The sequence below is a fragment of the Chroicocephalus ridibundus genome, chromosome 1 (genome assembly GCF_963924245.1).
Source record: "Chroicocephalus ridibundus chromosome 1, bChrRid1.1, whole genome shotgun sequence".
In the NCBI taxonomy this organism is placed as follows: domain Eukaryota; kingdom Metazoa; phylum Chordata; class Aves; order Charadriiformes; family Laridae; genus Chroicocephalus; species Chroicocephalus ridibundus.
This window is the reverse complement of record NC_086284.1, coordinates 150571653-150584096: the sequence shown is the minus strand read 5'-3', so window position 1 is coordinate 150584096 and position 12444 is coordinate 150571653. Positions and strand designations below refer to the sequence as shown.

Genomic DNA, 12444 nt, shown 5'->3' with positions numbered 1-12444 from the left:
TGCATTACAAAGTTTCTTTCCCCATCCCCAGAAAAAACGTTGAAACTGTGCAACGGGACAGGAAGAGCGGGTAAGGACAGCACTGAACTTGAGCAGATGTGGGGGTTCTTAGTCTAAATAAAAAGCAAGAGCTTAGCTTAATAGCAACATAGGGTATAGTGAGTTTCTTTTTTTCTTTTTTTTTCTTTTTTTTAATGTTGTTTTTGTTGGGTTTTTGTTTTTTTTTTTTTTTTTTTTTTTAACGCAGGCTGTTTTCTTGGTGGGGTACATTACAGTGGCAAAGAGAAAAGAATTAAATATGCATTTAACAGCTTTTTAAACATTCATCCTGCTTTCCTTTGCCAAACACCTGTAAGCTCTGTCAGGGGCATGAGCGCTTAGGGACACCCTGCTGATGCAATAGCTTCATGGCTTTAAAAACAGAGGTCCACCTCTCCTAAAAAATGGACTGCTTGCCAACGGTAGCTGTCAGCAGTGACTCCACCTCTGTCGAAAGGATTTTAATTGCCAGTATTGATGGGACAAACCCGCAGGATGTTGGCATGGACAGCAAAGTACCTGCGTGGTCCAGTGTGGTAGCTCTCACTTTCTGTGTTGATATTTCAAAGTTTTGTCCCATCCACATCAGCATTAAAATTACCTTCAGCATTCACTCAGGTGGGTAGTTAGTAACTAGTCACACTCCTAGTGTCATTTCCTTAATGTAAATAGACCCTTAGCGAGGGGGCTGTTTACAGTGCCTTCTACTTTCACTTTTTTCCAGGGTTTGTTAGGACACAGACCCAGAAAACTTTAGGGTTAAGCTCTGATTTAAAAAAAAAAAGGAAAAAGGAAAGAGAGAGAGAGAGAGACCCCTCAAATTTTAAAAATGTATATAAACAGAAGTTCTCTCCCTTCCCCCCACCCAAATTAAATGACTTCAGAAAAATAACATATATTTTTTTTATATATATATATATAAAATAAGATACCCAGAGGCACTGGTTTGCATTAGGGCTTAATTTCCAGCTAAATTAAAAATCAAATCCAGGCATTTTGAATGCCTAAGGGGCAAAAAAGCAGCACCCGAAATCATTAACTTTTGCACCTTTTTTAATATATCCCAAACCAGTCAGATTTGTTTTTCAAAAATTTGTAGTAAAATAAAAGTGCTCTTTGAGGAAAATCTATGCAATTAAACAGCAGACGCTTAACCCCTGAAAAATAGAGGCTTATAACAGAAGTGCTGATAGACCCTTAACCATAGCATCATTAGCAGCAGGTGCTGCTAGAGTTATTAGTTTTCTAAATAGTTTTAATGTAAACAGTATTCTTAAGCTCTAAGTGTAGCATAATGGTTGGGATTTGCTCTTTAATTCTTTTTACTAGAAAGATACAGCTCATTTAAAATAGCTGGTAGGTACAGAAAGCATAAATATACAGTAAGTTTAGACACTGATTGTACTAAATGCAACAATACAAAGAAGCAAACAGGAACACAAATGGTAACACAATAAAACTGTATTACATTTGTGCTTCAAATATTACAATACATTATATACAATAGTCCAAAATAAACATCTCATGCCAAATGACACAAAAAGAAACAAAAAAAAAAAACCTCAAACAAACCAAAAACCCCAAGAGCAAGCAAAAAGAATCCAGCTGTATGTACAGTACCTTTTTAATTAACATTCAACTCTGAACTGGAGCAATTTTCACTACATACAGATGCAGTCCGCCTTTTATTTCACGCAACCATTCTGTCTCCCTAGATCTATGCTATTCAGTAGGTTCCTGTGTCATTTCTTATATACATGTTGAGCAAAAAAGATAAAAGAACATAGTGCTTTGTATTCTTAATGATGTGGCATCAGATCAGCGAACCTGGGGTGCATAACCTTCTTTCATTAAACCCTCCTCATAGTCTGTCTGGCACAGAATCATGTTGTTCTTCAGGAAAAATTTGTCTCCAACGCAAAATCTGAAATTACAATAATAAAGGGGAAAAAAAAAAAAAGGTAGTTTCAGCGTCAATGATGTGATATGATCTTACACGTAAGGATTGTAAAACAAGCGTTCGCGATGCTGTTGTACTGACCGCACGGCTCGCACCTCTGCTGTCTGTCGCAGCGCACGCAGACACATGTGCAGGAGTGCGAAAGCCCAGCAGAGGAATTGCTCTGGTATCAGAATTAATCCTGTGCTTTCAACAAAATCTGCTTCCCTGGCCAAGGACTTCATTCAAAGCCCACCGAAGACTGTGGGGGTCTTGGCTCAGGTCACTAGCACACAGATAAAACAGAATAAATATCCCAGGCTACTGAGTTGAGTGAAAAGTAAATGTCCTGCTTCCATGCAAATCAGAAGGAAAACAAAGAAGGAGAAAAAAAGACTGTATACAGTAGGAAGCTCATCTGAGATACGTTACGTTTGTCTTGTGCAGCCACACCGGTAAGAAATTCTTGTTATATTCCCATTGGATATTTTACTAGAACTGGTTTAAACCAGTGGTTCTGAGAACCGTTTCTGGCATGCACACAACTTTACGTATACACTGTGCTGCAAACTAGAGACACGCAGGCAGGTGTGCAGGGAAGCCTTTTTCTTTTTTTCCTGTAGGAGCTGATTATAAATTTAGTTACTCAGCTAACTACTCTCTTTCTTGTGGTATCAGTATACCTACCTTGTTACGCTATTACGTGCATCAGAATGATCTGATTGCTACAAAGCGCTACTGAGATATTTCATTTGATTTTCTCTGACGAGCAGGAAAATCACGTAACATTAACGCTCCTCCTGGCTGGCTGGGTTCAAACTTCCAGTAAAGTAGGATTTCCCAGCTAAGCAGTATACTTGAATATAAGAAGGTTCTTCACTGACACCCCCCTCAACCCTTCCCTCCAACAAAAGCCAGTCTTCTTGGAGATACTTAGGGAGCAAGTGAATAGGGCCAATGCATAGAAAAAGAGTTTCCCTAGTGACTGCCTTGGCAGGGTTACGTGCCTTTGTTTATAGTGAACTCTCCAGCTATAAAATATATTGGGAGGCACTGCTCACATTATTCCAATTAAAATGAAAGAAAGTAACCTAAATGAACCCCTTAACACTGATGTGAATAAATGAAACCAGTTTCTACCAGCTAATTATGGATCTCACTGCATAAAGTATTGTTTAATGTGTAACGGATTATAATGTCCTTTTTTGTATAATTTCCAAATGGTGACATCTTGGACACAATTAGGGTCAGATATAAATGCTTGTGTTGTTTACGGTAGATTTAACAACAGAGTAGCTATGGGAATAGCTGTATATGTATTTAATTGTAACAATTTAACCTTCAAATAGTGGTGCCTGCTGTAGTTGACCCAGTAAAACTACATAAATGACACAGGTTGACTCGCCTGACCTCTGATAGTGGTCTCTCTTTATCAGATAGTCAATTTCTAATGATGTTCGAGCAGAAATCTTGGTGAATTGTCACAGATTAAATTGTGTATTGAAAGCAGTCCTTTAATGTTTTGTGAAGTTGGAGGTTTAAATGAGTAGCAGTTGGACTGATTTACATTTGTGAAGATTGGAATGCTAGACAAACAGTGAACCCATTTATTTTCCAACCGGGTAGCTTTGGAAATTTATCCTTATGCTAGCTAAATAGATAGAGGGAAAATAGTGTAATAAAAAAGTGGATTGAAAAGAATTAGCTCTGCTCTTAAAGGAAAATTGGTTTGTTTATTTGTGGACTTTTTTTTTTTTTTTCTGAAGGATTACTGCCTACTGGTGATGATGATTGAAAACAGAGATTATGGAATGATCCCAAAATCTTTAAATTATTTATGGTCAAGACTCTTTTATAGAATTTACAGGTTCCTGCTATCCTTCCCACCCCAATCCTGGTATATTAGGCTGCTAACAACAGAAAAAGTATTTTCAGTATTTTCAGTAGATGTGTTGAAATGCAGAATTCTTGAAACAAACAAGTTCTGTGGAGGCTTCTCTAGTTTTCATTCTTTGTATTTTCGTTCATCGACAACAATGCTGGCAAAAATTCTTTAGTGCATTTTACCAGATTAGGTAAAGGAGTCTTAACTAGTGATAGTATGTAAGAGTGTTTTTCCCACAGAAGTCACATTTAAAAAAAAAAATAATAAAAAAAAAATAGTCCTTAGTTTCTCTTAAAGGAACATATGGATTAATGTGGACTAAAGCAGAGGAAGTTAGGTATTGTGACAAATCAGTCACCCCGTTACGGTTAGCCCAAGGATTACTGATGGGGACTGAGCGGGCGATGCCCGGCCAGCAGCGCCCACCACATCAGAGGGTCATTGCGCAGCAGGGCATCTCTCCTTGTGGGTCGGGCACCAGTGGGAGACACAACCACCTCTGCTCACCCAGCAGAACGCACAAACTCTGAACTGTGAATGCTATTCAGCTACATGTTGCTTTGTGTTCCAGCATAATACAGCACTTAGCAGACTAATTTATTTAAAATATTTAGTAAATGAAAAATACGCTGCTGAATTGCAATTCACTTGCACAGCAATACTTTCACTTGTGACTTCTCACTATATAGCTTGCATCAAAACCCCGACTGAAGGATTTTGTTTCTCAGCCCTCAGAGAAGCGCCACGGTTTGAATTAAACTGCACCAGCTACACGAGGGAGTAGTGATGCCTTTCCCAATAAAAGGTGTCAATGCCTTTTGCTTTTGCTATGTTAATATGTCGAGCCAGAAATGCTCTACCTATGTCTACATGGCATTTGACAGCTTTATGCATGAGTGGCTTTAAACATACACAGTTCCACAAATCATTTACCTTCCAAGTGTACAGCTGTCTTGTGGAGAGGCTGCCAGTGGCCTGTCTAGACACGCTTGGCTGTGTGATAACCTGCGGGGTGGGGGTCTGTCTGCACAGTAAGACCCCCTCTGGATTCCTCTGGGGCTGCGTTTGCGCGCTGGAGGGTGATCCTCTGTACCTTGGGGGAAACCTGGTACTTGCGATACTTAATCGTCCAAATTCTGCAACTGCTTTTGTGTTGTGCAAGTTCAGCGACTGAAACACATTGGCAAAGACTGTCAGCGAGGTTTACATGTGTCCCTGGGTATTAAATGTGTGAATTACGTACTCATTAGGTGACAAGAGGTAAGCTCTAGGTGAAAAACATTTAAAGGTGGCATGCTAGCTCCTGAGTACAATGAGACCAGGCAATTAGATGGTGGAAATATAACAAGTTCTGTCCATCCACACTTTCAACTTTATTTGACTCTCAAATGCAGATTTTAAGCCTCTTCTGAAGTTAAAGAGCTAAATCTTGCAACTACTCCAGATTGGTTTTGTACACTCTAGGATTTAAGCCTGACTCAGCTTTAAAATGGAAGGGTAAATTCAAGCCTAGCCTTCCACCTCCAGGAAGTGTTTTTTTCATGGAATTGGCATAGGATGTAAATCAGGGAACAATTTGGGTATGTATGTCAAATGGAGTCAAGGAGCATATTGAGATGCCGCTGTGTTAGGAGTATATAACGAGGCAAGACTATTACTCTTCTAGCAGGCAGATGGTAGTCTTCAGCCTTCCCTAAAACCCTCACCCAATTTATTTAATAGGCATGAAGATGAACGGGGAAAAATATACAATAGGCTGTATTAACATGCCAGATTGGACTTACCACCATAAATTGATAATACGACTTTTGACACGACTGTGACATTAGTAGAATGACCATTATAATTAACCTACATCCTAGAACTCCTGTCATATTTTACAATGGCAAAAGGAAAGCCATTTATATTACAAAATGGCCTCTGTTATCACCTTGTTTGGAAGGGGAAGGTGTGCCTAGACTAATCACAAGAAGTATAAAACTTCCTTTTTGAGAAATAGCTATTTCATTGTTCAGAACAGATATTTAAGGAGATCTCACTGCTGTCTGTCATCTTTTCTGATGTACAGGACGCGTGTCAAGGTACTGAAGACTTCTTAAGAAAGCGAAAGAAATATTGCTGTGAACAAAGATGGCTGTGTGCGAAGTGCCTCCTCTGGTAATGTCAGATCTTTGTTGTTGTAGAAAGAAACAAAATCTGGAAGCATTTAATTGATTTCCTCTAGGATAAAGAAAGCTCAGACTTATCACACCCACACCCTTCCCCTCTGCTTTGTGCACTCAGTGATGTAACTTGTCCTCTGCTTTTCCTCCTTTCCTCGTTTTCATAAAGCTTCTTTTGAGTTTCCAGTATAACTCAAATTAAGGTTACCCTATATGCATCACTAAGAGAACAAAGCCACTCTTTTACATCACAGCTCGTCAGTCTACACCTATGGTTTACTAATTCTTGGATTCTGTCAAAATGTCCATTTATTGTGAAAGGCTGAAAAGTGGGAGGCATGCCCGGGTTTGTACATTTTTACCAGTACAATGTAGTATATATACACACAGAATCCTAGTTCAACTTACAAGGACAAACCTCAACTTGGTGTGCTTTTCATGTACTATTTTTTTAAAAGCAGGTATGGAAAATGTATTAATTTTTATTCTCAATTTAGAGACACTCAATGAAAATAAGCGGTATTCAGGACTTCAGAATTTATAAAATCACCACTCATGTAAAAATCTAATGTTGGTGTTTGAAATAAGGATGTCCCTGGCATTGCATTCCCTCCCCCCTGCTTGACAGAGAACAAAGGCAGCATTGTGTGGGCATTTTACAGTTTATACTGGAGGTAAGTGTTTACTGCTACATCAGGACAGCAATTTGAACGAGTGTGCAACCATTTTCAGTCCAGTTCCCATTAAAACAAAGGCTGTTTCAGATAGAAGGATAGAACAGTTGATTTAAACACCCCTCAGCGATAGCAGATGGGAGTTTTAAACCATACCCTGAGTTGACTTCAAACGGCAGAGAGAAAATATCGCAGAAGTATGGAACAAGCTGCTAAAGCAGCCGACAGAGTGAAAGGAAGGACATGGAAACTCCGGAAAGTGGGAAAGCCGAAGGCAGACTGAGATCATCGCTGTAGTCAAAAGTGTCAAGCAAAGATATAGCTGAGCCCACTTGCAAGATTTTCCACTCCATTTTGCTGGTCGCACACATGCGACCTGACAAAGTGTGAAAGGCAGTGTCTGTTTACTAGTTTATCTTTCCAGAGGTTTCCATTTTTTTTCCTTTAAATTTTCTGCTGAAGTTAACTATATTGAGGCTACTGCCAATGTGAGGTGAAGTGCTTCTGAGGAGAAGTTTAGTGTGTTTACAGAGAAGAAAGGGGAGCACTCACACCATTAAGATGACTGTCACTAAGCTCTGCGGGTATTTAGGAGGTGGAAAAACATCACATTAGGAGTAAGCTGGACAAAGACATGAAAGATTAGGGGATGCTAAAACCTTTAGGCTAGGAGCAGAGTTTAATATTCGCAAAATCCCTACAGCTTTAAGCATCAGTATAAAGAAAAAAAAAATGGGGAAAATATGTCAAAAACTGGCTGGACGGAACAATTAGATCCTAGAGCTGAATACCTTTATGAAAGGAAAAGTACGAGACAGTGCCCATTTGACACCAGGGGACTAGGCTTGGTGGCTCAGGAGATCTCTTTCAGTCCTGACTATGTCTACAGTCTGGTCTACTGTCTGTTTTCCTAGAATACAGTATGTGACACAATGCATTTTTCTTCTCATTCTGAAAACGCAGCCTTCAGGAGGCCAATAAAAGGGGACAGGCACATTATGAGTTAGTTCAAAGAGGGAGTTTATGGCCCGAAAAAAAGTCCCCTGAAATCAAGGGGGTCTAACTACCATCCACACTGAGATTTGAGCTGGATGGTGAGTTGTAGCTACTCAAAAATAATAAATCAAATCATGAAGTTGTACATAAAAGCAGAAAAATCACCTAATCTTTCACAAAAAGCACTAGGCAAAACCAGGCAGGCCTCTCTCTCGCTGGGCCAAGATCAACTATTTAAATGGTAAGAATATAAGGGCCATGCAATAGCAAGCCTGAAGAACAGGTTGCCCTAAGGATCAGTGTGATGTGAGTTAATATAATTATTAGCTAGCTTGGAAGGCAAAAAGGACTGGAAGGAGCAACTAGGCACAGAATGTCAGAAGAAATTCAGTGTTGGCAAAGACAAAGTAATGTAAACTGAAGAAACGATTTACTCTACTCATGAACATTGCATATATTCTGTTAGGGGAAAAAACCTAAATGGTAGATGATAACTGAAAACCTGAAATATGGGAGCAAGCAGAGAGCATTATATACTCTGCTGTAGTACTCCATACATGTTGTACTTTTATTAGTATAAAGAATGACCTAAAGGATTTAAAATTTAATGGGGAAAGAGAATGTGAAGGTGGGGAATAAGGTCAAACATACAGGTCTTGCAATAGCTGGTGAGCCTTGCTACCTCCATTGGTGATCTTGGGATATCGCTGATGTGTTTGTAAATAAAAATATTCTCTTCAATAAATAAATTCCACATTAGGGATAGTGGCTGAAGAGAAAGGAAAGAGCAGATCTAGAAAACCTCAATAACATTATTTTGCATACAAAGGGGCAGCATGGAATAGAGAAAGAAAATTAAATAGCTATCTTATAAACTCATCCTCGTTCAGAATCTGCTGTTTGGTTTTGATTAGCTTAACTAGAGGAATAAAAAAGGATCCTGAGAAAGGCATCAGAAATTATTAATGGCATGGTGACTGACAAGATTGTACTGTTTAAAAGCAAAGAACAAGAGGTTTCATAGCAGATATAAAAAACCTCCAAAACTGGTGATGGTTCAGATGTTAGCATTTCTGGTTTTTATTGTTATAAAAGTAATGAAAACCAAAAGATTTAAACCTATTTATTAATGAGAGAATGTAGTCAGTGTGATGCTTTGCCATAGGAACCACAGAAGAGCTACGTTGGAGCATCCATGAAATAGGATTTATTATAAAAAACAACAGAATTAATTCCTCAGAGTGCCACCAGCCCCAAATTGTGAGGAAGAAAGGTACCCTACAGGCAGTCTGTTTTATTAGACTCCATGAGAGCTATTGCAATATAATCAGGATTAGGGCCACTTTTGAGAATTTCTGAAATTCTTTGAAACTTGTGGAACTGCTTCCTGTTTTGACTAGATGAACTAGACTGTATTCCAGGTAAATAAATGCTTTTGTTCCCAGCCTAAGACTCCTTTAAGACTATTTCAGCAACACTTTGCCCAAATTACATGCAAAGTAAAAATCAAATAAAAGACTAGATTGAAGGCTCAGGAACGACAAGGCTAAGAATTATTAAATATCCCAGGAAAGCTCCGTTTCAGAAGCACCTAACAGCACTTTTCCAGGGGGATCAGTGGCCCTTACGGCACAGTATGATGTGCATTAGCTGCAAAGTGAAACTGTGCAGTAGTTCACACTTGTAAAGGTAAAAGAGGAATATTAAAAATAATCACAACAGCTTCGCTTCTGGGGGCAGAATAAAAGGAAGTTCACTTCCTCAGATCCAAGAGTGTTAACTATGATGAAAATCTTTAGCGCTCAGGGTAACAAACATTGTCTGCTTTGCTTGACTGATGAAGATTAGCTGACTTCTTACATTAAAGAAGTTTGTCTTGTATGGGCTGAAGTGACAAGACAATAACTAAGTGCTAATTGTGCATAACCAACACTAAAGATATGCAGCCCCATTATGGCATGTAATAAATGAAGCGAACAACAGAAATATATTAGGCGCTTTAATAATGATACTAGAACCGTGGTTTGAAAAAAGCAGGGATGTGAAGGGTTTAAGAAACGAAACCTCGGAACGTGCGTTTCTTACTTAAGAGGGTACTATGGGAGGCTCTGCCTGCCTTAGAATACAGCCTCTTAGTTCTGTGGCAAGACAAAATTGATATAGGACTTTAAATAGCATTAGAACCTATAATTACTTTGCATTATTATATAGTTTAAGCAGTGGTTATTACTTGCCTGGTATTTTAATTTCCCATGCAACATGATGAAAAAGGTCAATTTGGCTTTTTTTAAAGAGCGTAATTGTAGTGTGCTACACTTATTAGCAGCTGTACATTTTATGGTTCTTTAGGGATGTTTGATTTTTAAATGACTACAGTGTTACAAAATAATACACTGTAGGACAAGGTGAGTTAGCAAAGCTTATTTAGAGCTGTATCTAACTTTGTCGTGTTAGACTATTATCTTCCTAATTTTTTGTTACTTCCCTAAAAAAGTACATATTGTGTTTCTTCCTACCTGAAATTGAAAAAAATATGAACGCTATAAAACTCTAAATAGGATAATGTAATAACTGAAAAATAACTGAAAATAATAGGTACATTAAGGAGCAGATATAATTGGTTCTCTCATTTCCTAGACCTCATAGAAGTCACTGGCAAAACTGCTAGCAGCTCTTGTGGAGTCAGAAATGGAGCTCTCAGTGAAATCTCTGTCAGGATTTAGCCACCACTCTGAATGTAGTTGCTGTAAGTTTGGCTGCATTCGCCTCTGAAAAATTCAGTTGTTACACTTTTACCATCTTTGACATTCGTTCTGCAACTGTACCATATGGGTGATGGCTCAGAACAAAGTGTCAGGTTTGGATCCTCCGGATTTTTATAACCTACAGTTAGGATATGGAAATAAAAATACAGCATATGAAGTCCAATGCTGCTACAGAGAGAATGGTGGGAACAACATCTTTTAAATTTAAATGATTACAGTTCTGGCAACAGGAAGAAACAACATGTACTTTAAAAGAAATACATGTGATAAAAGTGAAGAATTAAAGTGAAATTAATGTAATAATGACAAATGGTACTGCTATGCTCTTCTGCAGAAAAGGATCTCAAAGTTCTTTATAAATATTAATTAATTAAACCTGACAGACAGCCTTTTGAAGGAGAGGAAGTAACATTATTCTTTTTTATTGATGCGGGACTTGAGGCACAAAAAGTTTTGTGGCCAAGGTCATGAAAGATGTTCTGTATCAGTCCCAGGAAAAGTATCCAGGTTTTACTCTCAGTCTTGGGTTTCCACTACTGTTAGACGTTTCCTCTTCACTTGAATGTACGCCGGCACCAGTGCCGAATTAGCACTTAGTTTATGGAACAGATCCAAGAAATTCTCTTACCTCTGATTACAAAGTTGACATGCAAAACAGTCCAGGTGATAAACATTGTCCTTTGCTCTCATCACCATCTCAAAAGCAGGTATGAGCTTACTGCAGGCAGCACAGTTTCCTGTAACGCCAAATAACCTGGAGATGCAGAAAGAAATATATTCCTGAAGATGCTTAACTGAAAAGAAAACCACTTTCTTTTTTTTAATCTTCTTTGTTTCCCCCCCCCCGCCGCTCCCTCCCCCACCCCCCCAACCCCAGCAGTTGCCTGGCCTTTGATTGACTTCCCAGCACACCTCCCATTGGAAAGGCTGGTCTTTGGTGGTACAAGTCTGCCCAATTTACAATACAAAGGCATAGTCCTTTTTGCGGGAGAGAGCTGTATGAAGCGGTGACAGACTAATATGGCACCTATTGTGATGTTATTTTTTTTTTCTGCAGGTTATACCGACCTTTCTTGATAAAAGAAACATCTTGTTAAACTAAACAAAGAAATAGTAAACACATTAGGGATGTTACATAACTGTGCAGACAGAGGTCAAGCTGTTTGCATACGCGGGGAGAGTCTTCTGCTTGGATCCCGCCGTACAGACGAGCGCCACATAACCTTGGCTTTTTGGTGCTATTTATTATTAAAACACACTTTAGCTAGAAAAGAAATAACACTTGAAAAAGCCAATATTCTTCGCATTTTTGACATCTAGTGCTAAAAGCTTTACCACTATTATTAAAAGAACATTTTATGAACAAGTCATTTAAATCGTCAGAAAGCATTAGCGGTTCATGCACCTTACAACCCTATACCATAGTTATTGCTATGATTATGTTATTCAGGTAGCACATTAAAGTAAATGAGGCTGTAAACTATATATAGTCACATCAGGAGTAGAAGTATAAAATACTGTAAGAACAATATGAAATGCTGTTTTTGCCAGACATCTATATAAATTTTTTTTTTAAATTCTCTTTGTTAAAGATTTTTCAAGACTTTTCAAGTGGGTGTATTACAAAAAAAAAGAAATAAATCACACATATGCATCCTTTTGTAACATAGACGGATTATAATGAACAAGAAAAAATACGTTAGCTCTACATGGCAGCAATCTTTGAAACTAAGTTTATTTAAACTACTTAATAGTTGTGATGGATTATTAAAACTAATGCTCTGCTTGTGCATAGCAGTTAATGCTGTTTTTAACTATGAAGCACACTAGATGAAAACGCCACATCTGCCAGTTTTCTTTTTTCCCTCAACATCAGGCTGACAGCAGAAAAATATAATGGCTCTCAAGGGAAACACCAAATTAAAAGCAGTTCTAAACTAATGAATTCAAAGGTGCTCTGTAGAAAATTCAGTTTGGTAACATA

The 12444-nt window shown here is 38.3% G+C and overlaps 1 protein-coding gene across 5 annotated transcripts in view; it reads right to left on the bottom strand.

Annotated features, from left to right (window-relative positions):
- Positions 1-200: 200 nt before the first annotated feature.
- LMO3 (LIM domain only 3) overlaps positions 201-12444 on the bottom strand; it is a 60755-nt gene continuing 48511 nt past the window's right edge. For all 5 annotated transcript variants that reach the window (XM_063358647.1, XM_063358637.1, XM_063358619.1 and 2 more), the window contains 2 exons: positions 11089-11214; positions 201-1963 (listed from right to left, as the gene is read on the bottom strand). In XM_063358647.1, coding sequence (XP_063214717.1) covers positions 1858-1963; positions 11089-11214 — 232 coding nt within the window. In that variant the 3' untranslated portion in view covers positions 201-1857. The remainder of the gene's footprint in view (positions 1964-11088; positions 11215-12444) is intronic.